General features: G+C 35.7%; 1 protein-coding gene and 1 long non-coding RNA gene across 2 annotated transcripts; one reads left to right on the top strand and one right to left on the bottom strand.

Annotated features, from left to right (window-relative positions):
- The first annotated feature begins 1089 nt into the window (after positions 1 to 1089).
- LOC121264546 lies at positions 1090 to 9671 on the top strand. Its single transcript, XR_005940517.1, has 2 exons — positions 1090 to 1506; positions 6851 to 9671. It is a non-coding gene; the product is annotated as an uncharacterized LOC121264546 (long non-coding RNA).
- Positions 9151 to 15368, bottom strand: LOC121264545 (5-methyltetrahydropteroyltriglutamate--homocysteine methyltransferase-like). Its single transcript, XM_041167782.1, has 12 exons — positions 15216 to 15368; positions 13927 to 14280; positions 13734 to 13821; positions 13243 to 13370; positions 12760 to 13151; positions 12506 to 12669; positions 12124 to 12204; positions 11873 to 12039; positions 11680 to 11785; positions 10216 to 10466; positions 9899 to 10100; positions 9151 to 9788 (listed from the first exon to the last, which is right to left on the bottom strand). Exons 2-12 carry the CDS (start codon positions 14274 to 14276, stop codon positions 9420 to 9422), a joined length of 2298 nt encoding a protein of 765 aa, XP_041023716.1. The 5' UTR covers positions 14277 to 14280; positions 15216 to 15368; the 3' UTR covers positions 9151 to 9419.
- Between the last annotated feature and the right edge of the window lie 10554 nt (positions 15369 to 25922).

The raw sequence follows: 25922 nt of genomic DNA, 5'->3' as shown, positions 1-25922 counted from the left end.
ATTGGCCCAACCTAAGAAAAACCTAAGATTGAGACCCAACCTAGTAGGCCTTTGAGGCCATGGATAAGCCCCACAAATCTAGACATAAGGTCCATATAATAATAACCCACACCAAAACCCACAACCAAGGCTTACACAAATGGCCTAACCAAAGTCCAACCCATGAAGCCCAAAACCTTGTCTTTTATTTCATCATTTCAATTGAGGCCCACATACACTATACCATTAGTTTCCCTTAAACTCAAGATGAACTACACATCCCTAAGGTTCCCTCCCAACCATGGTTATGCTTCTAACTTGAGTTAAGAAATACTATTCATCTCACACATAAATAGTAACCTAAGCATCATGATTTTTGCATAGTTTTCTTTAAATTATTTTCTTCATAGTTATGATCTGAAATTTTTAGATTTTATAATTTCTTTTGCATCACTCATAGACAATCATAGAAGGTTAGGCTTAACTCAACCCATGTCAATTGGAACCAAAGGCATGTCAATGGCAACCAAACCACCAATCAGCTCACTTGAAGCAAACCAAATGACCCTTCAACAAACCAGCCGCAAACCCACTCCCCTTCAACCAATTTTCAAGAGGATTTCTACCCTTAGATCCTCATAATTTCACCCTAGAATAAGACCTATCAAGGGGCGAAATAGTTCCAAGAAACAAAAGCCAAAAACCCAACTATTCCCCTAGGAAGTGTAGTTGAATTTAAACCATCTGCACCTTGCTTCTTCAAAGAATTTCTGCACCTATTTGCCTCACTACCCCACACCACTACCCTTGTCTTTTTGTCCCTTGGAAGTGCTTAAAAGCCCTCAAGTACTTTCTTGACCAATTACCTCCCCAAGGCAGCCCAACCGATTGGCACAAAGAGAGGCACACTTGAAACCACTTGGCTGAACCATAACCCATTTCGTCCCTTTCTTTTTCTACCCAAGCATGATCACTTGACAGCCACTCATGCCTCTATTCCTCACCTGAAAAAGCCTTTCAATGATTGTCATAATTTTCTCAATTCAGTCCAAGGAGATAGGGCAAAAGGTGATCAAAATCTGGACAAAACTTAGAACCCAATCTGTTGGCCTCCATTGTGCATTTCTCTTTCAATTTTTTTTGTTTTATTTTCTACACCAATGCAGCCCACTGCACCTATGTACTTCTTCTACCTTCTTTCCAAGGTTTAATCATGAAGATTTAGGTCACTATTCAGCTAACCAAGCCATGAAAAATCTGAAAAATGCATTCAAGCACTCCAACATCTGCGCACACCAATCACAACACTTCCCTTTATCCCAAACCAACGCCCTCTTTGCCTCTCACCCTCCATTGAGTCCTATAAATACCCCCTTGACCCCTCACTTCTTCACACAACTCCCCCAAGCATTCCCTTAGTGTTCTTGAGAGCTACACACTCTTAGTGTAAGAAAAGTGAGAAATCGAGTGGGTTGGGAGTTTGTTCTTGAAGTGAGTGAGTTCTTGGAGCTTCAAAGCCACGTTTTGGTGAGTAATCTTGCTCTATCTTTTGTGGGTGTTAGATTAACATGTTAGAATTTTATTTATGGTATGAGAATGAGGATTTGATTTATTTATAAAAGGTTTTACTCAAGCTGTTGCACATCGGTTCAGGTTTAGAGTTTTGAATGAATTAATTGCTCTAGGTTGAATTTCTAACCATGGCATGTCTTGATATGATTTTATATGACTCACTAATGTCTTTAAATAGTTTTTAAAGGTCTAAATTTGAGGATAAAAGCATGCCATTATAGGTTATAAATTTATATCTTGTGTTGATCATCAAGCATGTTTTGGTTTCACTTAATTTAAGTTTAATTCATGAAGTTTTGATTAATTTGCCTAGGCTTGAATAATGAGCATTTATAAAAGCCTTTTGGTTGGAATAATAATGTAAATGCATGATTTAATTAGGTTTTAAATATTTCTTTGTCAAGGAAAAGCTAGAAACATCATGCATATACTTAAGTTGAGGGTTTAGTGATGATTTGGCCTTGATTCATACTTAAGTGTTGGGATGAACTTGTATGACTTGAATCTAAGTTTTTAATTTTTCCCTAAGGTTATATTTATGATTTCCCCTTGATGAATTTTGAGCACACATGCATCCATAGAGGTTAAAGAGATGAAATCACATATAGGCCCATTTAGATGCATGCCACGGGTTGGATGATTTTGACATGGTTGTGATTTGAATCATGCGGCACAGATAATTTTAGAACATATAAAATATGGGTTTTATGAAATTTGGTAAATTTTGGATCCCAATTGCAAATAGTGAAAATTTAGGATCTTAGTGGAGATTTTGCAAAGTATAGGGGCAATTTTCTAAATACTAATTTTTGAACCCTTTTGATTATGAATATCTTCTTTAATGGTGTAATTCCTAACTTACAATAACTTTGATTACAGCCGCACCGAATTCTTAAGTACCCGAGAAGTTTGTAAGTTAGCTTCTAACTTACTCTTAGATAATTTATTTATGATTCTTGTATAAACGCCACATTCATATTAAATTTCATTTTAAGCATGAAACATCATTGAGCATTTTTTTTTTTTTTTTTGAAGATAACATATCATGCATTAAGAAATGTTAAACCAGTGTTTGAATACAGAAAGGAACTGAATCAAAGGAAGTGGTATAACCACTGATGCTAAGAGCATCCTTGCTTAAGGCATGAGCAACATAATTTTTTGCTCTAATATTGTGCCTTGCTGACCAAAGAGTAAAAGAGCCAAGAGTTGTTCTGGTGTCTGCTATCAACTGGCCTACATAAGTGATAGAATCTGTTGTTGAGTTTAGCCCTGAGACAACCTACAAGGAGTCCCCTTCCATAATGATGTCTCGATAGCCAGAGGACTTGCAAAACAAGGATGCCTATAGTGCAGCGTAGGCTTCTGTTGTTAATGGATTGGGGTACAAGTCATGTTGCATTCTAAAGGTAGCCAGCACTCTTCCCTCCCAATCTCTGATAATTGCACTCACTCTTACTTTGCATGAAAGTTTGTCTAGGGCCGCATCCCAATTCAGTTTAAGTCTTCCCTAAGGTGGAGCTTCCCATTTAGTGTGTTGTTGGTTGTTGGTTGTCTATGGCCTCTTCTGCTGAGTAATCTGCTTTAGCTCCTCCACCAGTTGACTTGATTGCTGACCAATGTTGGTTGGGTGTAAGAAGAGCCCTTAAACACCATGGCATTCCTTCTTTTCCAAATGAGCCACGATGTTATAGTAAAGGACATCAACTCCTCCTATTCCAGACCTTCAACAAAACCATCTACTAACTCTGCAAAGTGTTGATAAACAGGGTTTGCTTTCTGCAATTTTCTAGAGCTCTGAGCCCAAACATCCCTTGTTGAGGGACAATCCCATAGAATGTGTTCAATGGTTTTAGGTTTTCGCTTACACATTGGGCATGTAGGGTCTTGAGTAACCTTTCTCTTCATTAAGTTGGCTCAAGTAGGTAAGGCATTAAGGCAAGCTCTCCAAAGAAATGTTTTTGCTGCATTTGGGATATTCAGATTCCAGAGTTTTGTCCAATGGCCTTATGAGATGTTGAGAGTTAAGGATTGTCCCAACTTTTGGTTATCCAACTCAGTGAGCAAATGATAGGCACTCTTGATACTGAATTGACCTGAGGAAGTGCATCTTCATAGTAATTTGTCAGGTGGCTTAGGGGTATTGCTTTGATTAGGTCTGTGAAAACAAAGCTGTTACCAAGTGCTCTTTCCAAAGGTTTGATGTTTTATCAATTAGAAGAGAGACTCTGGTGTCAGCATGCATAAATCTGATAGAAGCTTGAAAGTGGTCTGCCTAGGAAGCCACTTGTCATTCCAAATACCAGTTGTTTTCCCAACTTCTATTCTCCATATCAGTCCCTCATTGAGCAAGGATCTAGAAGCTAAGAAACTCTGTCATAGAAATGATGTATTCTGGCCTAGTTTGGCAGAGAGGAAAGATTTGGTATGAAAATATTTCTCCTTAAGTACATGAGCAACAAGAGATTCATGGTTTGAAACTATCCTCCAACCTTGTTTGGCTAGAAGGGCTAGATTGAAGTTTGCAAAGTCCCTTAGTCCCAGACCACCTTGACATTTAGCACTCTTCATTTGGTTTCAGTGAACCCAATGGATTTTATGCTCCTGAGATTGCACCAGAAATTTCTAACCATGTTGTTCAGTTCATGGACAAGCTGCCTTGGTAACTTGAAAATCCCCTTGCTATAGGCCGGAATGGCCTAAATGATAGCTTTGATGAGTACTTCTTTGCCTGCTTGGGAGAGGAACTTGTTTTTCCAATTTGTGATCCTTGTCTACACCTTGTCCAGAATGCTTTTGAAAGAATGAGCTCAAGATCTCAAAATTAGGGCTGGTAGGCCTAGGTATTTTTCATATGAGTTGGTGCCTTTAATCCCTACAATGCTGGTGATGATTCCTTTGATATTCTCTCTGGTGTTTTTGCTTAAATATATTGAATTTTTCTCCTTGTTTAGTCTCTGGCCTGAGACAAGCTCATAGGATTCGAGCAAGTAATAGAGTCTACTCCATTCAATTGAGTTGGCTTGCAAAAGAGAAGACTATCATCTGCAAAAAAACAAGTGGTTAATGGAGAGTTTATTAGTGATGATCCCAGATTTCTCAGCTTTATTGAGCATGCAACTAAGCACCTCAGTGCACATGATGAACAGGTAAGGAGATAGTGGATCCCCTTGCTTGAACCTTCTAGTTCAATGGAAGCTATCTTGAGGAACTCCATTAAGAAGGAGAGAGTAGGAAACTGTCCCTACATATCTCATTATCAAGTCCACCCAATTTTGGTCAAAACCAAATTGCTGCAAAACAGATTTCAAAAAAGATCATTCTATTCTGTCATAGGCTTTACTCATGTCGAGTTTGAGAGCCATGAAGCCATCCCTCCCCTTTAACCTAGCCTTCATTGTGTGGAAAGACTCAAAGGCCACTATGATGTTGTATGTTATCAACCTGCCAGGAACAAAAGTTGTCTGTGTGAGGAAAATTATTTATGTCAGGACAAATTTCAGTCTATTAGCCAAAGTCTTAGCAATGATTTTGTAAAAAAACATTGCAAAGGCTTATGGGCCTGAAGCCAATCACCTGTGTGAGGAAAGGTTTTTTGGGAATTAGAGCAATATAGGTTTCATTACGATCCTTAGTCCATCTACCTCCATTAAGTGCTTCTAGAAATGCTTGAGTTACTCTAGTTCCCACTGTGGAATAGTGTTCTTGGTAAAACACAGCAGGGAATCCATCTAGGCCAGGAGATCCCAGTGGATTCATACTAAACAAAGCCTCTTTTACTTCAATTTCTTTGAAGGGTCGGGAGAGGGTGAGATTCATTTCTGTTGTGAGCTTCCTTGGCAAGGATGATATGCATTCAGTTATGCCAGTGGGGCTTGAGAAGGTGAATAGGTTTTGGAAACAATTCTGAAAAATTTGACTTATCTCCTGCTGACTAGTGAACTCTTGTCCAGACTCATCTTTGATCTTAGTGATGGAGTTCTACTTCTTTCTTTGGTTTGCACACTAATGAAAGAAAGTTGTGTTCTTGTCCCCCTCCCTTAACCAGTTTTGCTTGGCTCTTTGTTGCCATTTTGTGTTTTTTGCCTCAAGCAGTGAATCCACTTCTTTCTATAGAGCTTGAATTTCAGCATACAAATGACTCTCATTAATATCTTTAAGAGAGTTAAACACCATGCCAGTTTTGGCTTTCAAGAGTTCCCCATGGCTTCTATGCAGATCCCTACTCCACCACTTCAAACTTTCCTGATAATTTCTTAAGCCAATGAGGGTGTTTTGCAGAGGGTCTGGTTGTCCTGCATGACTCTCCCAAGACTGTTTAATCAAAGCCTCACATCCCTCCTTTCTGCTCCAATTGATTACTTGTTTACATGACATATGAAATTCTCACCATTTTAGCATATTGCATATATAAATTTCATTTTTCATGAAGAATAAATTTTATCACGACCTCAAAAGCTAGAATGAGGAATTATCCTAGTAGAACTCATCTGTCCACTCTAGAGTGAGTAAAAATAGAGTGGTAACCCCTGGGTTGACAAAGAACCGTCAATAGATTTCGAATGAATTCTTTTTAAAGAATGTCGGAGCGAAGTCAATTATGGCACCTAATGATGGTGGATGCATACGTTATGATGTTATATTATGATGAAATGTTATAACCAATGCAACTTACAGAGATTTCAAAGAATCACACTATGGTAGTCCTATTACCATTCCCCCCAGAATGGTAGAAGTTGTGTCAGGACTGGTGGAGGACAAACAGGATGGACCATTGGATACAAATGATTGACGAGGAGTTGGACCTTGATGCGAAGACTAGATAATTTTGATGTTCATAGCATGACTCGTCATACTTTAGAGCATATGAAAGAACTGATCTAACTATAGAACTTGGATTTAAGTATTTTATATTAAGGAAATGCTATCCTTAAGTTTGGACTTACGGTTTTAATATCATTGGGATGTTTAGTCATTCTGGCATCAAAAAATTTTATCACCCTTATTTACTGTTGCGAATATTACATACTGCTAGTTGTATACTAGGATGCATTGCATATTAACTATCATGAATGGGGTATGTAACCTTGTGTTGCATGTCCCGATACTCCAAGTCTCCATTCCATCCCAAGCGAAGGTTGGGGGCGTCATATGTAATTCCTCTTTGTTCAAGTGTTAAGGATGCATCCTATGACCTCTTTGCAGATCTAATTCTCCTTTTCAATTTTTTAAATTAGGACTGTGCATTTTTAGAATTTTCCTTTCAAAATTTTGACTCAAATCGATGGTCTTACTCTAGGGATATCTGATTGCACTTATGGATGCTTGGAGTGGGGTGCAAGGGTTTGACAGGTGCTAGGGGTCTTGATATGAGGTAGCACTTCTTCCTATCTTGAGATAACGTGTATAGAGTCTAATTTGAGAAGGTGGAGCTTTGGTGGCAAATGGAAGATAGAAAAATTCAAATTTGATGCTAAGGGTGTCAATCAGCCGAGATAGGGTCCTTTGGCTTCCTTTGTTTTTTTTTTCTCCATTCATCTCTTGACCAAAGACTTCGTGGGGGCCAAGGGAATTCTGATCACTTGGAATATTTCATTCATTTTGCTTGGGGACAAAGCAAATGGCCTAAAGAGGTACCACTTGTCTATTGGATGGTGTAAGAGGTGTTGAGATCCGGTTTGAACTCTAGTGAACTGTACTTCATGTGATTGTTAAGAATGTGTTGCCCCTTGTCCTAACTCCATAGTTCAAGTTTCCAAATTGTTCAAATGGCAGGGCTAAGCTTCTTGCACACAATTTTATTCAACTAGACAAAATATATGGTGGCATGTTTTGGAAGCATCCGGTTTGTATTGGTTTAGAGTACACGACTTGGACATGCCTCTTGCAATATGATCTATACTAATACTTAGTAGTATCTTAGTTTAGCTAATGTTTACTCTAATAAAAGAGATCAAGATTAGATTTCTAGAAAATTTCCTTAAAAGGTCTAATAGCCGATTATCATCATAAACTAATTGACTTGATCCTTGTTTTGGTCTTGGTCACAGAATTCTGAACTTGTCCTCTGAATTTTCTGAAATGAAGATCTTGGCAGCCAAGTATTCCTTTAGGCACCACCTTGAAGGGTTGTATGGTCCAAGGTGTTGAATTCCTAAGATTAAGGGTGTGGTGCAAGTTTCTTTTAACTTGGTCTCCAAGTTGGGCAACTTTGGCCTCAAGTTTGGTATGTCAGGCTAGGCTGGGGTTTGGGTTTTCTTTATTGGCCCACTTGGGTTGGCTTAGGTTTGGGTCTCAATTGGCCCTTGGTCCATTCAGTTTGGGCCTAGCTTGTGGGCTTCTAGTTGGGCCTTGGGCCCATTTGGATTTTGGGCCTAAACTTGGGTCTTAACTTTTGAATTTTACCTTGGCTCATTCTAAGCTTCGTCCTTAGGAGTTGGATCATCTACCTTCTTATGCTTTAAATCCATTTTCCCTCTACGTAGAATCCACAAGATGTTATGGGTTGGTCCTTGAGCCTACAAAGATAATAATTATTTTAATATAGTCCATTCTCCACTACACTTATGGTTCTCTTGATAGGCTTTTGGTGGTGTTACAGGAATGAGCAGAAATTAAGTTCCAAAACATCTTGTGAACGTTATGAGGGAATAGTTTTCCTATTTATTCGGGTTTCAACAACAGCTATAGTCATATATAAGTCTGTTGAACCCATTTTGTTCTTGTGGTGTACCTATTCAAGTACTTTAGTACTAACGGTTATTGGGGGCTTGCAATAAATCATGGTGGGAGCCAAGCGAACTGCATGCAAATCTGTTCCCCCACCATATGTGATCTACATATTTATCCAGGAACGGCGTGAAGTAGTGAGGCAACGAGATGAACAATAGTGAACCGAGGAAGAACATCGGCAAGCCATGGCTAGATTTTCAAGACACCGCAACAAAGTTCTGGACTATTGCAATGGAGTCGTGTTCACCCGGCCAGTAATATCCCATGAGGTAAGGCTCGTGGTGTGGGAACAAGAGCTCCAAGGGGAAAGTGAGATAAGGCCTGTACTGAACAAAATGAAGGTAATGACAATAGATATACTCAAGGACAACAAAAATTGAAGGTAATGGCAATTAATATAACAATATGACTTTAAAGGTAAAAGAAAGAAAGACATGCTTACCCGAGGTGGTAGCCTCTAGGTCAATGAAGTATGGGTGGTGCTAGCAGGCCGACTAGCACTTACGCCTAGCACAACTATGTAATTTTTTTTTTTATCAATTTTTTGTAAATATTTTTTTTAATATTCTTAATCATTAAAAAAAATTAAAAAAATATACAACTTCACTAATAATCACTTCCTTAATCACTAAATAAAAAAATATATATATATATTCTAGTAACTCCGAACAGTAACACTGAGGGGCTAAGTAGCATTTTCTATACATAATCATGGAAAAGTTATCGAGAGCCTGGACTTTTGAGTTTGGACCAGCACTGCTTTAATAGTTTAATGGCAAGCTTCCGCTTCTGCACTCCCAAGTCCCAGCTCTAAAAAACACTTGGTACCAACACATTTCTGATAAATATAAAACAAATGAAAGATAAAGAGTCAATTGCACAACTGTTATGATATTTCTTTCATTTCTCATCCCCAGAAATACAACAGTTTGGTTGGTGCCTTTGAAGGATATTGGAAGGAGGCAGAGCCCAAAATACAAAAAAATATTATAAAATGAAAAGAAATCAGATTGCTCTCAAGAGCCATATCATCTCATCATCACAAAGTTATTCAAACAACAAAGCAGGAATTTTCATCTTCTTTAACTTTTTTTTTTTCTTTTAGAGATTCAACCTCCCAAGCTCTCTTATACAACTCACTTAGCACTGGCAAGCTGGGTGCGGAGGAGCTTGGCAGCAGCAACCATGTTTTTGAGGGCTGGCTTAACCTCAGAATACTTACGAGTCTTGAGTCCACAGTCAGGATTAACCCACAAGATGTTTGTCTCGAGCACTGCAAGCATCTTGTTAATACGGTCGGCAATCTCTTCGGTCGATGGTATTCTAGGGGAGTGGATGTCATAGACACCAGGGCCAATTCCAGCACCGTACTTGACTCCCTCACGGAAGACTGACAGGAGCTTCTCATCAGAACGAGAGTTCTCAATGGTGATCACATCAGCATCCATGTCAATAATTGAATGGATGATATCATTGAAGTTGGAGTAGCACATGTGGGTATGAATCTGTTTGTTGTTGAAACGTGAAAACAAACCAACAAAATTTTAAGCAACTAAAAGAAGGGAACGATAAAGATGAACTTTGACATTTGAAGTAGTAAGAAGAATAAACAAACCTGGGTAGTGTCATTGACACCGCAGTTAGTGATCCTGAAGGAGTGAACAGCCCAATCCAAGTAGAAAGCTTGCTCAGACTTCCTAAGGGGCAGCCCTTCCCTCAAGGCAGCCTCATCAATTTGTATAACATTGATACCAGCCTTCTCAAGATCTTCAACTTCGTTCTTGATGGCCAAAGCTATCTGATAGCAAGTCTCAAATCTGGGAAGAGGAATATGTATCATGTTAAAATGGTAGTCTAGAAAGCATCAACACCAGAAATAGGTTGCCACTATTATCTTTTTCATTTCTTTCATCTTGGGTCTGTCTTTCATACCTAGGCTGGTCATTTCGAACAAAGGACCAGTTGAGAATGGTGACAGGTCCAGTAAGCATTCCCTTCATTGGGCGAGCAGTCATGCTCTGAGCTGTAGAGGACCAGAATACCGTCATTGGGTTGGGACGGCTCACATCACCGTAGATGATGGGTGGCTTCACACAACGGGATCCATAAGATTGCACCCACCCATTGACAGTAAAGGCAAAACCAGACAACTGCTCCCCAAAGTACTCAACCATGTCATTCCTCTGTAAAGAATTTCTTTCCACAATTAGTTTTAGATGATTTTCCACAACTAGAGGGAACTAGACGTGTAAGAAACCACACCTAGAATAACGTAACCTAGCTATATATAGTGCTCTATAATATTTTATTTCATAAGGAATGTACCAGATCTCACCTACATCTTTTCTTTAATATTGCACAATAATGTGTAAATCAAACAAGCTATTTATGAATAGCTCAACCTTGACTCACATGAACTCAACTTGATTATGGTTTGTTTAATAAACAAACCGTGTTTAAACAAAAACTTAGGCTCTTTAAATCCATGCTCATATAAACTTGGTTCAACTCATACAAACTGGTGTAAATTTGTATTTACTGCCATTTTCTATCATTATTTATAATTTTACAATAAAAACAACTTATAATTTAAAAAGAACAGAAAGAATCATGTGCTTAATGCCATACGTGTATTTTGGGTTCTTACAAACAAAAATATCGATATAGATATTTCTTTTACATTTGAATGTATTCATATAGAGTAAATCTACTCTCACCGATTGTTGGGTCCAGACAATTTTTTTTAAGTGTTTTTTTTTTTTTAACTCACTGATTAAGAAAGTGGTTTTTAATGATATTGTGAATTTTTTTAAAAAAGAAAATGTTTGGGTATAAAAAAATGAATGAAAAAAATTTGCTCTTATGGGAGCCATCTCGTGCTACACCCTCAGTGGGTGTAGCACTTTCATATAAACACAAAATTAGATTTTAGGAATTTGCAAATAAAATAATAACATTTGATTTGAATTATCAACTTTGTGATAAAAAGTCATATATGATGTAGTATGAACACTAGATTTCATAAGTTAATTATTTTAAGTTCACATATATAGTATACATTAACTTAAATGATATAATTAACTTATTTTAATAAGAATTAATGAAAACATAAAAAATTTCAATAATAGAATTGCTTTCATTTAAAAATAAGTTAATCAAGAAGCTTGTGAAAAAGTATTTACCGATATATATAAAGAAAAAAAATAAAAAAGCTTGTGAAAAAGTTCGAACTCATACAAAAAATAAATGAACACTTTAAAAACATAAAATATTGCTCAGTGAAAAGCTCAAACTCAACTCATTCAAATGAAAATTAAACGAGCATTGGTTCAATATTCCATGGTCAGCTCAACTTGGATCAATTGCAACCCTAAACATTAGTATATAAAATCTCACCTCAGGCTCTCCATGAACCAAAACATCAATATCAAGTTCTTCTTGGAGTTTGACAACTTTGTTAATTTCCTCCTTAATGGCTTTTACGTATTCACCCTCGGAGATCCTAAAGAACATTGATGAGGGCACATGTTAAATAAACTATCAAAACCTCAAATGGTGGTAAGAGCAAGGAGATGCCAGCTTGACTCACTTCTTGGCCTTGTACTCACGGCGCACCCTTCTTAGTTCGATGGTCTGAGGGAAAGACCCGATGGTGGTGGTGGGAAGAATTGGAAGGTTGAGCTTCTTCTGCTGGGCATCCAATCTGGTGCTGACATTTGTCGAACGACGGTGGTCAGAACCCTTCAAAGCAGCAGCCTGATAAAGCAAGAATTCAAGCCATCAGTAAGTACAGAGACATGCAGCATAGCCTCATAAAATACAGAAAGACAAAGCACTCACATCTTTCTGAACAGCCTCATTAGTCACCCTAGGAGAGGACTTTCTTGATGCCAGGGCCGCAGCATTAGCAGAGAAGAAGGCCTGCAAAAGAAACCACAAACAGTGTGTACATTGTATTCTTGTCGACAAAATAATAATAATAATAATGAATAAGCTCAAAGTCAATTGCCTTCATATATTTCTATTAGAAGCACAAACAAAGACCTCAACTAAATTTGCAAAACAATGGTAGTTTAGATAGCCAACCGTCTCTTCTAACTTCAATTCCAAGACTCCTAACTATGCTAATTAAATTTCACCAACACCCTCATAATTAATTAGGAACCAACCACCACAATAGATCTTTGTACTTTCAGAGGTAACAAGAACCAACAGAGGCTACCTCATCCTTGTGACCAGACAATGCCTTGGCCAATGCATTCACTTCAAGAATTTTTTGTGCTGCAAAAGCAAGCCATGATTTGATCTCCTTATCCAGCTTAGTCTCATTGACTAGATCAACGGCAGTGTGGAGAAGTGAGGATGAGGTAGACACCACAAGTTTTTCTGCACAGAAAAAATAAATAAATGTCAGACACAACTTAATAAAGTGAAAACCTTTATCACCATGGGCAGAACTCACATTAAAATTTGTACCTTTGCCCACAATGCCCTCAAGTGCTTGCAATGTGCCAAGAGAAGCAGCAAGATCATTAGCCCAGATGTTCCTTCCATCAACGACTCCAGCAAAGAGGTATTTACCCTTAGGGAATCCACCCTTGATCAAATCAAGGGTGTTAGATCCACGAACAAAATCAAATCCATAACCAGTGACACCCTTCAAAGAAGTTAGTGCCTTGTATGCCTCAGCAGGAACATCAGCAAAGTAGGTCTCAACAAGAACATTCAAACCAGATAAAGATGATTCTAGTTCAGAGTAAGCATCAGTGAATGCTTTCAATTTGTGAGAATCAAGATCCATCACAAGGGTGGGTTCATCGAACTGAATCCAGGAAGCCCCGACTCCTTTAAGCTCAGAGATCACTTCCCTGAATTGATGCAAAAGCACATAAGAAGTTAATGTCAATAAAGATCTAGTAACCAATAGATAAAATACAAGTCATGATTACAACATCCTACTTGTAAATTGGAAGGATTTTGTCGAGGAGGGAGAGAAGAGGGAAGGTCTTCTCAACTCCCTTGGCCGGTTTAGATAGCAACAAGTAGGACACGGGGCCAATAAGAACTGGAACAGTATCTAGTCCAAGCTGCATGAGAAACAAAATAGAAACTTATTAACAAGTTGATTTACAGGTATATAAAAACAAGAAAATGATTTATAAAGTGTTAAGTAGAAGAAAAGGTTAAACAGCCATCCATTGGGTCAGCATCCCCTTCCCCGGGAAAGAAAAGAAAGGAACTTGAAATTGTTATCATGGCTTCCTACTATCCATGGACAAAAAGAAATCATAAGCATATATTGCTAGGTCTAATGCTGATTCTCTCTCCCTCTCTCTGTCTCTGTCTCTCTCTCACCATATATAGATAGAGAGAGAGAGAGAGAGAAGTAAATATACAGTCCTGATTATCTGCTAGTATACATGAACAAATGAATTAAAACAGAAACATACCGCCTTGGCCTCCTTGAATTCATCCACTGCCTTGTGAGAAGCATAAGAAAACTTCACATCAGGTCCCAATTCGGGGACAATGAAGTGGCTGTATCAACAAATTAGCAATAGTTCAACACGGGAACAAAAGAAATAATAACATCGCTAGAAATATTTTAATCACACAGCATGTAAGGAAAAAGCCAGCACTTACTAGTTGGTGTCAAACCACTTGGTCATTTCCATAGCAGGTACAGACGCATTCCCTCTGGCCATAGAGAAGTAGGTCTCAAATCCAATCTCACCTCCATTCCAACCGTATCTTGGTGGAACAGCACCGAGCATTGCAGTGGTGTCTAGCACCTGATCATAGTATGAGAAAGTGTTGCTGGGAATGTACTTGGTCCCAGCACCAGCCATCTGTTTCCAGATGGAAGACCTGAGATCAGCAGCCACCTTTTTCAAATCCTCGGCACTGCTTTTCCCATCCCAGAATGATTCCAAAGCAAACTTTAGCTCTCTCTTAGGGCCCATACGAGGGTATCCGACAATGTGTGACGCCATTGCTCTAAATCGTAAGATCAAGACCAAAAAGAAAATTCAGTTACATCGATCCAAACTAGTAGTGGCAAATGAAATGCATGTGCATGTGATAGATTCTTGATATCTTCCCTTATAAACCTAAAACTAAGGTTTCGAATAAAAAGCGATAGAAACATCAAAAATCAAACAACTAGACAGAAGAAGAAAGGTTATCCATCAATCAATTTCAAAATACAGCTTTCAGTTGTTCTAAAAAAAATCAGATGGGCGACGCATTGGGCTGAACGAAAATTAGTCAAGCATTTATAGTTTCTGTGCTCAACATATTCCACATGCTTCACCCATAAAATTAGTCCAAGCATTTTTAATTGTTCTACAAGAAAATCAAGTAAAGGAATGTTCAATTTCTGGTAACTCAATCAAGTAACGCCAAAGGACACAGATCTAATATGGAAAGCTACTTCCACGCCAGATCTACTGTAAAAAGCAAGGTCCCTGTATTAGATCCACATGAAACAAAACCAGAAAGTACTAGATCCGTAACCCAACATCCTCACGAATCAGCTACCGACACAACAACGCATGAAACAGAGTCCGATAAATGTTCACAAAAATAGAAAGATGTCACGTTTTTAAATCGTTCAGGGCGTCAAAAACATTGTTTAAAAAACAGTTGAAAAGGGAACGCAACCTGTCTGTAAGCGTGTGTTTGTGGTAAAATAATGACACACCAACAGATCTAAGTGAGGACAACGGAATTCTGACAAAAACAAAAGACAGGGAAGCAAGAACAACAACTCTTATAGATGTGTTCTAAAGACACCATATAATATAAACTGAAGAAAGATTGAAGCAAGGAAGAAGAAGAGAAGGATGAGAAAATAATGAGAGGGGCTACAGTGACAAACACTACATGTTTGCGCGATAAACTAAGGATCGAGAGCGACGAAAGGAGCGTACCTCTCGGAAGAAGAACCGCTTAGGTGAGAAAGACTGGTTCTTACCTCTCTTAACAACTATGAGCGATAGGGGGAAGAGAACGAGGTTTGGTGCAGAGTACAGCGCGAGTTGAAGGGAGAGGGACTCGGGTATTTATACTGGATTGGCCCTGCGGTTGTTGGCCGAAGGGTTGAGATCTAGGAAATAGAGGTTTTTTTTTTTTTTTTTTTTTTTTTTTTTTCTTTCTAAAGTGACTTCGTTAGAAAATAGAGGTCGGTGTTGGAATCGAAATAATCACCAATACGGATTTGGTTGGAAAATAGCTGCACCATTTTTTCTATTTTGAGATTTACTATACATCAGTTATAATTTATTTTTATACCTCATATTTATAATTTTTTTATAAGATATAAAAATATTTTTCATAAGGTATAAGTATATTTTTTATAAAGTGTGAAGTGATAAATAGTAATTAATGAAAAAAAATTTCTTTCAGCAACATCATATAAAATTACAACTACATATCTTATTCTCTACTTTCTCTACAAAGAGAGAATATTAATCAAGTCAAAGTTTGTAATAATATTATTGACAATATAAATAGGTGTGTATTTTTTTCTCATAATTTCTTTTATTTGGTGTGTGATGATGATAGATGTAATGGGGGAGAAGGTGGTGGTAGGTGATGAAAAGGAGGTGGCTTTGACAGGATATGGTAATAAAAAACTTGGTTAGAAGGAAAACCAAACAATGAAGACTTTGACACAAAAAGGTCAAGTGACGTAATTGAAAATATGGAAGGAAATAAAAAGATTTTAGTTAAAAGTTTTAGTTTATTTTTACGGATAAGATAAAATAAATTGAGATAAAAATTAAAAATTAAATAAAATATTATTAAAATATATTTTTTTAATATTATTTTTATTTTAAAATTTAAAAAAATTGAATTGTGTATTTTATTTTATGTAAGAATTTGATAAAATTATAATAATTAAATGAAATAAGATGAAAATAATTATAAAAACAAACAAAGCCTTAACTTGTTTGGTCTTGCAATCAAATAAGATGTAATATATTCATAAACAAGTTAACAACTCTTGAAAATGAAAAAAAAAAAAAATCAATTTAAAATTAAGAAATCCTAATTTTAAGAACTGTTGTGCGACTCCCAAATCTCCTCCTTTTAGGAGAGAACTTGGGTGCATCATCGTTATCAACATCTAACATTTCATAAGTTCACTTCAAAACAAGACTCAGCTTAGTAATACTCAATTTATGACCTCTCCGAGTTATCTTCAACCGCAGACGACCCTCAGGTGTTTATATGTTCTACTGTTATGGGCTCCTCTCAATCCAAAGAGTATGTATAACAACCCCAAGGAAATTTGATGGATGAATTTTTTTCAACCTTATAAAACTTCATAAAATTTTGAAAAGATTTCACGAGCCGAGTGGCTGGCTATGGTAACAAAGTTGCATTTATATTTAATTAAGGCACTTCAGACTATAACTTTATGAAACAAGTTGCGCCACTAGACTTGTTTGAATATTTAAGATTTTACGGTACTATAATATGTTTCTTGTTTTTTAGATGAATCATCGTTGGGAGTGCTTTTTTATCTAAGAAAAATGATAGGGAGCCCAACCTTGGGCTCCCGTTTATTTTGCCCGATTTCTTTTTTTATTTTTTTTTTAGTTTTTGTTTGTTTACTTTGTAATTAAGAAAATATTGTTTAATAATATTGTATTTTTTTAAAAATATTAAAAAATGATGTGAACAAAAAATTTAAAGATTTTTTGTTTTTTTTTTTTACATTATTTGTTAACACTTTTAAATATTTAAAAAAAAATTTACAATATTATTAAAAAATATTTTTTTAATCACTAAGTAAAAAAGGTCAAAAAAAAAAAAAAGAGCAATCAGGCAAAATAAATGGGAGCCCAAAACGGGCTCCCTAGTATTTCCCTTTATCTAAATAAGGCACATAGGAATAGAATTTCACAAAACGAATTATACCATTAGACTCGTAGGAATATATAAGATCTTATGATGCAATAAATAGTTTCCTGATTTTTAGGGTGAATAGTGACACTTGAGAGAGCGTCACGTGGCAACCGGTTCAAACAGTTGTCAAATTATCATATAGGATATCCAAATCCACTTAGAATCACTAGAATTATTTTTTGATTGGACATATAGTACAATCCCACTCATGCGAATAGTGTTAGGACACTTGTCGCATGGTGAATAAAAGTGAAGGAGATGAAGGGTAAATCAAGTCATGTAATCATACCACCTATGCTAAACACTAATCTTTTTAACCAAAAGAGAGTTTCAACCTTAATGAAACCCTAAATTATTGGAATCTAACCAGAACCCTAAATCTCATGTTTTGGCCGAAACCCCAAACTTGGTTTCCTAACCTAAACCACCCAATTTTGATTAAATGTTTAATCACTTGGTTAAATTACTTCCAAGTGCTATTAACTACTCAAGTACATACTATTACACTCTCATCCACTCTCTTACATCATGGCAATTACACTTGACCAATAAAAGTTTGATTTAAATCAAATCCTAACTGGAATCCCATCTAAATCCCAAAATAAGCCAACTCGATAAAGCCCATTTTTGGCCAATCGAAACCACCACCTAGCCCAAGCTTCTTCCTCCTCCCAAGGCAAAGTTATGGCTGACTTCATAGCCTCAAATAGTGATTTGATGGAAATAAAAAAGTCTACAAATCACTATCCATCCACTTGGCCAGGTTTGCAGTAGAAAACCATGGGTTGTGCAACTCACAGTTTCAACCTCTTTTTGGCTGCCAACCTCCCATCACTTAGTCACTCAGACAACCCCCATGTGAGCCCCTCTCATTTAATCTCAAGTCCTTGCTTTTGCCTCCACACTTGAGCACATTTCATCCTTTTTCTAGAGAGAAACCGAGAGATTGTAGAGAAGCCATTTTCTTGCAGTTTTTGCTCTAGCTTTCCAACCCTTTTTTAACAACTTGGCCCAATAATTCTAAGGTCGGAATGTTGAAAATTTTTATTGGGCCTAAATTATATTTAATGGATTATATTGGATAAGCCTACGAATAATAAATTATTGAGATTTATTAGAAGTTTTAATTAGGCTCAATAACTAGGTTAAATCCCATTTATTATTTATTAAACGAGTTAGACTCTTTTTAGAATTTAAAGACTAGCCATTAGAAATTTATTTCAATTTAAAATCATCATTGATTGAAGTCCCCTACGCAATCTCAGTTACTGTCAATCATACATTGAATGAACTACTAGATCATGATTTTTAATTCAAAGTCTCTTCTTGAGTGATCGCGACCAAGTCTAACTCGAACTCAAACTCGTCAGCACCCTCTTCCAAATCTCTTTATAAATATATCTCTTCCGTGTTATTTGGAAAAAACCAAAAACCTCCGCAAATGCAACAGTCGAACCCAAGACACCTAGTTCAACACCGTGCATGTCCCGCGTTCACCACGCCAATAGCCGATTGCCTCATTTCTCTCACAAAATCCTTCACATTTTCTATTCCCTTCTAGTTCACGTGATCGGTTTCATGCTAGAAATATTGGGTTAACGCTGCGAGGTAAGTAGTTTGATCATAAATTAGGATAAACATACGTTAGCTAGTTATATATATTATTATTAAAGCCAATTCTTTGGAAGCTAGTGTTTACGTACTACACATGCCATTATATTTGCAAGTACATCATTCATCATTTACTTCTAAAATTATATCTTGAGAATTTGGCAATCAAAGACCCCGAGATTCGGGGAAAGGTTAAATTATCCTTATCAGCAACAATTCATCCTTGTATAGAAGGATCAATGCTAGTAGCCCAAGGTAATACATTCAGACCCCTTATTGTTAGGTAATACACACATATCTCTAACATAAGCATTAGAGGTGCACTAGGAACACTAGGCCACCCTCTTTCTTTATTGCAGATTAACAGTCAAGATTGGTTGGCGGTGAAACACATCCAAAATAGTGACGCCGTCTGTGGGATCGACACAAATTCCTTGAACATGTTTCAACGTGGTTTTCGCATGCCTGCTACAACACGCTCCATACAACTTGTGACCAAGAAACCACCTCCAAAAATATGGAGAGATAACTTATAGAGATAGAAGCATAGTTAAAGAACATGAGTGAAGTAATGGAGGCCATCCAACTAGAGAATGAGAGCCTGAAACAGAAAAACCAAGACTACAACTAGGGTGCCGTGCCAGACCATAGAGAACAACTAGAAGGAGATGCACACAATGTAGGTAGAACAAACGCCAAGGAAGCAGAAAAAAGGAATATGCTCAACGAATTGCGCAGCCTTGTTGATAAATATGAGGAGATGGCCACGAAGATGGGAAGATCATCCTCAGTCGATCAATTGCTTAACCGCACAGACTTACCCTACAACTCGGAGGTGATAGTCGTGCTACTCCTACCAAAGTTTGAGGTCTCACAAATAGAGTTGTATGATAGGTCGCGAGATCTAGTAGACCACCTAGAAAACTTTAAAGCACACATGACCCTTCAAGGGTTCTTTGGGGAGGTGGTATGTCGGGCTATCCCATTGACATTGAAAGGCATAGCGAGAGGTTGGTTCAGGGTGCTATGGCCGTGATCAATCGATAGCTTCAAAGAATTGGCCAAACAATTTCTAAAGCAATTCATGGCCAGCAGTAGGCGAAGAAGACCCACAACATACCTCTTGACCATCAAGGCGAAAACATGAAGGCATACCTCACCCGATTCAATAAAGAGCGATTAACTACTGACAACCAAGATGGGAAAATTACGTTGGCAGCCCTTCTAGGGGGTGTATGGCCCCAAAGTCCATTCATAGCAGAGCTAGCATGGAGGACTCTCACTGCAAGTCTTAATTGCACTACGAAAATGGGAGATGAAAGAAAAAGATAGGGACACTCAAAGGTTGAGCAAATGAAGAGCCTCAAAGAAGATTGGACGAAGCCATCATGATAAAAGGCGAGAAAGACGAGTGCCCCTGCAGGAATGTGACCCGAGGTCTATTCACAACAACTTGAATGCATAGTTAGAGGGTAGGCCGCTAGATGAAATAGAAGGCAACATGTTGAAGAAAGGACAATGTTTTTGTGCCTACCACCAAAATGACACCCACTAGACAGAAGATTGATATACAATGAAAAGAATAGTCAAGGAGTTACAGGGAAGCAGTGAGTTGGAGCGCCTGGTTGCGAAATATCTGAAGCTCGCAAAATAAGCACCTGGGCAAAGAGCAGAGCGAGATCGGGATGTTCAACGAAACAGAAGCCAAAGAGGCGGCAATTGGCAAGAGAGTATGATTGAGATGCTCCCTGCTAGAACCCGAACTGTGACAAGGCACGACTGGGTGAAATCCGTACTATAGCAGGAGGGTTCATCGGTGTAGGAAACCTTGCTTCTAGCAGAGAAGCGCACTCCTGTAGGGCGAGATACGAGGAAGTGTACACAACAGACACACCAACCAAGTAGCTAAGGCGAAAAAGCACGGAGAATATCTCTTTTGGGTAGGAAGATCGAAAATGGGTCTTGTACCCACATGATGATGCATTGGTGATAACGCTGTTAGTCGTCAACTACACCACTATGAGGATTTTGATCCACAATAGAAGCTCAGTAAACGATGCATTGGTGGTAACGCTCTTTTGGGACGCGTTCACCAAGACAAGCATGGATCCCAGTAAACTACGGCCATCGCCTACACCATTGAAGGGATTCTCCGGAGATGCAGTGCAACCCTTGGGCACAATAACCCTATCGGTCACAGCCGAGAAGGGATTGTAGACCACCTAGAGACGAAGTCCCCCTACCACCACTAGTCTTTCTCAACCGTGACATAGAGACGCGGGACGAAGAAGACTTACAGCATGCAGGAGCCAATAAGCCGCTAGAGCTAGTAACACTGTACCTTGAATGACCAGAGACTACAACACGGGTTAGGACCAAACTCTAGCCAAAGGTTCGAGAGGCATTGAAGCAGCTTCTGGTCAAACACAGAGACGTGTTTGCATGGAGTCATGAAGACATGTCAGGGACAGACAAAGTGATCATCGAGCATTGCCTTTGTGTTGACCTCGCCAATGAGAAAGTCCACCAGAAGAAGAGGTTGTTTAGCACGGAGAAGTATGAGCCAAAGCCTAGAAAGTCGACTGACTACTCGCCTCAGGATTCATTAGGGAAGCCCATTACCCCGAGTGGTTGTTCAATGTTGTACTAGCGAAAAAGTTCAACGGAAAATAGAGAATGTGTGTAGACTTCATCGACCTCAACAAGGGGTGCCCAAATGACAATTTTCTACTACCACGGTGTAATTCATATAATAAAAAATGTTATCTATATAGTTGAAGTACATAAAGTATTATAAATATATCTATCAATTAGGAATTTATGTTGAGAATATTTTGAATAATAAATTATATATATGCAAATACTTTGTAAACTAGAGAATATGTAAAATAACAAGAACAACTTATAAATAGAAAATCCGGTGTTGAAGCATATTGTGATGAACAATTTCCTTAAAGTAGATTCTGCCGCCATCAAATTTAAACATGCACTAGGCTTCTTGACAGTCTACTCTCAAGATACAATAACGTTGATTTCCGTTAATCTTTTTGTTGGTGCATATAAAAAGAGATCCTCGAATCCGATATAAAATAGTCAAAATCCAAAAAAAAAAAAAATAGATAAAAAGAATGAGGAAGTATTTATCTAATTTTTATAAAGAATTTGGAGTGAATAAATTTGTGGGTGAGGTTTCTTAAATATAGAGAATGAAATGGAACTTGTGAAAAGTCACAACTTATATATATGAAATGGTACTTATGAAAAGTCACAACATATAAATGAAATGGTACTTATGAAAAGTCGCAACTTATATAAATGAAATGGTACTTGTGAAAAGTCACAATTAAAATGAATGAGTACTTGTGAGAAGTCACAACTTCTCAAATATTAGAGAATACATTGAAAATGTTTTTAATTCACCAAATGACACAACCCTTTGTTTGGTTGGCAAGCGGTTAAGGCTCCTATACCCAAGAGGCATGCGTTGGTTCAAGTCATCATGTCATCTTTTCATTTAATCTTGACAACCGAACCGATATATTGAACAATAACAATGGTTCACATTAATTTTTTACTTAACATTAAATATTTTAATTATTTTTGAGTCTAAAAAACCAACAATTTATGACTTACAATGATTAAAGATAGGTAAGAGTTTCTCTTTTTAACAAAGAAATTTAATATATTTATCTTTAACTAATCGGAAAAATATTAGAAGGAAGGTAAAAAGAAAAACTATTTTTTAAAAATATTAAGTAAAAAAAAATCGAAAATGTTTGAAAAAGACCCAATAATAGAAAGAAAGGGTACAAGTTTTTTAATATTTAACAATAACTTTCCAAGATTTTTAGATCTAATATTTGAAGTTTTTACGGAAATTTTAAATTTTTTTAGGATTTGGGACTATATTATGAATTCTAATAAAACCAAATCAATATGTTTTTAGGTCGTTTTTAAGTAAGAATAATGTTAATATGTCGTCCAATTTTATCCTCTCATTTTCACTTCTTGTACATTTAATTTTTTTAATATTTTTTTCTTTTACTTACTAATTTAAGAATTGATTATTATTGTATTGATATTTTTTTAATTTTAAAAATTTTTAAAAATATTAAAAAATATGAATAAAAAATTAGTAGTACTACAAGAATCGATAATTCAACCAATAACTATAAATGCAATTTTTAATTTTTTTCTTCTTTTTCTTGAATCATTTTTTATATATCTTTAAATATTTTTAAAAAATATGAATAAAAAATTAGTAGTACTACAAGAATCGATAATTCAACCGATAACTATAAATGTAATTTTTAATTTTTTTCTTCTTTTTCTTGAATCATTTTTTATATATCTTTAAACATTTTTAAAAAATAAAAAAATTACAAATTCATTAATATTTATTTTATTAATTATTAAGTAAAAAAAATTAAAAAAAAAAAAAAAGTTGGGGTTGAGAATTTTGCTTTAAGGCACGCGTGCCAGCACTCTCCTAAAGCTTTTTATTTGCAATTAATAAGCGTGGAGATCTGAATTGCAACATGCATAGACTATCCATCCATCACATCTCACCGTACACCAAAATTTTCTTTTTACATTTATAAAAATATTTTTTTAATATTTAAGAAGTCACGCCACGTCAGTCACATTCTGACCGGACGTCGGTGGTTCAAGTAATAACAAGATTGTTATAATTTTTGGATAGTCGAGGATTTCTTTTAGAATTTTCAAGGAGAAATTAAATTGTTAATTTAATATTTAAATATATAAAATTATTTATTGTTTTTTCAAAAAGTTTTGGGGGCAGTGGCCCCTACTCCCTAGATTCGCCATTGTCTAATGTCTACCGTGATAAAATCCCAGACATTTTCAAAGACACCAAAAATCACTTTAAAAAACTCAAAAATTGAAAAAAATAAGAAAAGAAAAAATCATGTCGTTGCAGCCATCACGGTGGCTGCGGCAATTTCTTTCGGAAAAAGTTTATTATGCCGCTCTATTCTAACCGTTTCATTTGACTGTTGATTAATTTTTTTTTAATTTAATGATTATGAAAGTAATTTTAAATATATTGATATGTTTTTTTAAATATTTAAATATATCAAAAAAATATAAAAAAAATTACTAAAAGGTACGCTTGCGGCATAGCCCCACTTTCTTTTTTAAGTCATTTTATAAAATTATTTAGAAGTTTTTTTTATTATTAATCAAACAAATCAAAATACAATCTCAAAAATATTTTACAAAGAGTACTGGTCTCCAATTCGAGACTTAAAAAATGTATCGAATAGTATAATTTTTTTTTATGTATTTTTTTAATCATTATAAATATTTTTTAAAAAAATAAAAATTCATAATATTATTAAAAAATATTTTTTTAATCATTCAATAAAAAAAAAATTCCATTCGAGACATTTTTTAAATCCCGAACTCATTTCTCTTTTATAAAACTATGCACGGATCTTCTCACTATAAGAAAATTGTCTATTTACGATCAGTTAATTTTAGCGAAATGATTATTTACAATTAAAATTGATTACGAATAATCTTTTAGTCATAATAAATTAGTCACAAAATTTATTTTTCTTATAGTGTCTCTTCAAACATGTCACATGCGGCAGTACCACCATTGCTCACCATGAATGGATGGCACCTCGTAATTAGGCCTCTCTCCTCCGTGGCAATAATCTAGACACTTTCCTGCGAAGCATTCATTACAACCAAGGGAGACCTCAAACCTCACTGCAATTAAAGTAAATGGAAAAAATAAAAGTTTAAGGTTAGACAATCTAGGCCCTTCTTGTCATCTAGCCTATGGTTAGAAAATTGAAAAATTACTTACACATAATATTTTATATAACTATATTTTAAATGAATGATATTTTTATAAAATATTTTATAAAAATAATATAATTTTATAAAAATATCTTTATTTTATAATATTATTATATAATAAGTTGTACAATATATTATGTATATATCATTATTAAAAAACAAAAGATGCTACTATGACTACCGAGGTTATTCACCCAGCAGATAAAATGTGTGTGATTTTTTTCTATTTTTAAATTTATTTTTAAAATCTTTAAATATTTATAAAAAATATAAATCATTAAATCATTAAGTTTTCTTTTTCAACTATTACCTGAAAAAAAATCAATGAGAATACTGGATGGCTCAAGTATTATCCAAAAAAAAATCTAAGGGGATGTTTGGAAAATTTTTTTATTTCATCTAATTTTATCTCATCTTATTTCACACATCGTTCAAACACAAATATTTTTAAACTAATTATTACAATTTTTTCAAAATTATAAATTACAAATAAAAAATAAAAAACAATTTAACTTTTTCAAATTCTAAAATAAAAATTATATTCTAATAATATTTTAATTTTATAATATTTTTATTCAATTTTTTTCTTATTTTTTAAAATTTAATAATTATTTAATTCAAATTATTTCACTATTATTTATAAATTATTTTACTATTATTTACAAAATTCTTATTTATCTCGTTCTCCAAACATTTCTTAACAGTCAACCTAGGATGACGTCCACCGACTTTGGGCACAGCCAAGTTACGTTAAAGTGTGCACATGTGTGCTATACAATTTTGCCAGGTGAATCTAGGATGCTTTAAAGTTGTAATGCACTTCTCCTCTCAATATCATCGCGAAAATAAGGGCGGACCTTTTTTTTTTTTTTTTTTTTTTTAAGGGCCTCATTAATGATATATTTATTTATTTTTGTGTTTTTAAAAGAATGCATACATATTTAAGGAAAAATGATAAACCTTCATCTTCGTGTCTATGGAAACTATGTTAATTGGAAAAATAAAATTTTAAATATTATGGTTAATTTTGTAAAAAAGATGAAGAATTAAAAATAGAAGTATTTACTAAAAATATGTGATTTGATTGGCATAACCTCCAGTATCTAAAAGTGAGGTTTGGAGTTCGAAACCCCCTCCTCCATTCAAAAAAAAAAAAAGTATTTGAAATGAAAAATTCTATATACCATACTACCATCCCACTTTCATCCCATTAAGTAAGATGTAACACATTTATTATTATTGAATGATTATTTATTGTATATTTTTTTATCATTTAATAG

The sequence above is a fragment of the Juglans microcarpa x Juglans regia genome, chromosome 5D (genome assembly GCF_004785595.1).
Source record: "Juglans microcarpa x Juglans regia isolate MS1-56 chromosome 5D, Jm3101_v1.0, whole genome shotgun sequence".
NCBI classification, from domain to species: Eukaryota; Viridiplantae; Streptophyta; class Magnoliopsida; order Fagales; family Juglandaceae; genus Juglans; species Juglans microcarpa x Juglans regia.
The sequence above is the reverse complement of the archived record's forward strand: the minus strand, read 5'-3'. Positions and strand labels throughout refer to the sequence as shown.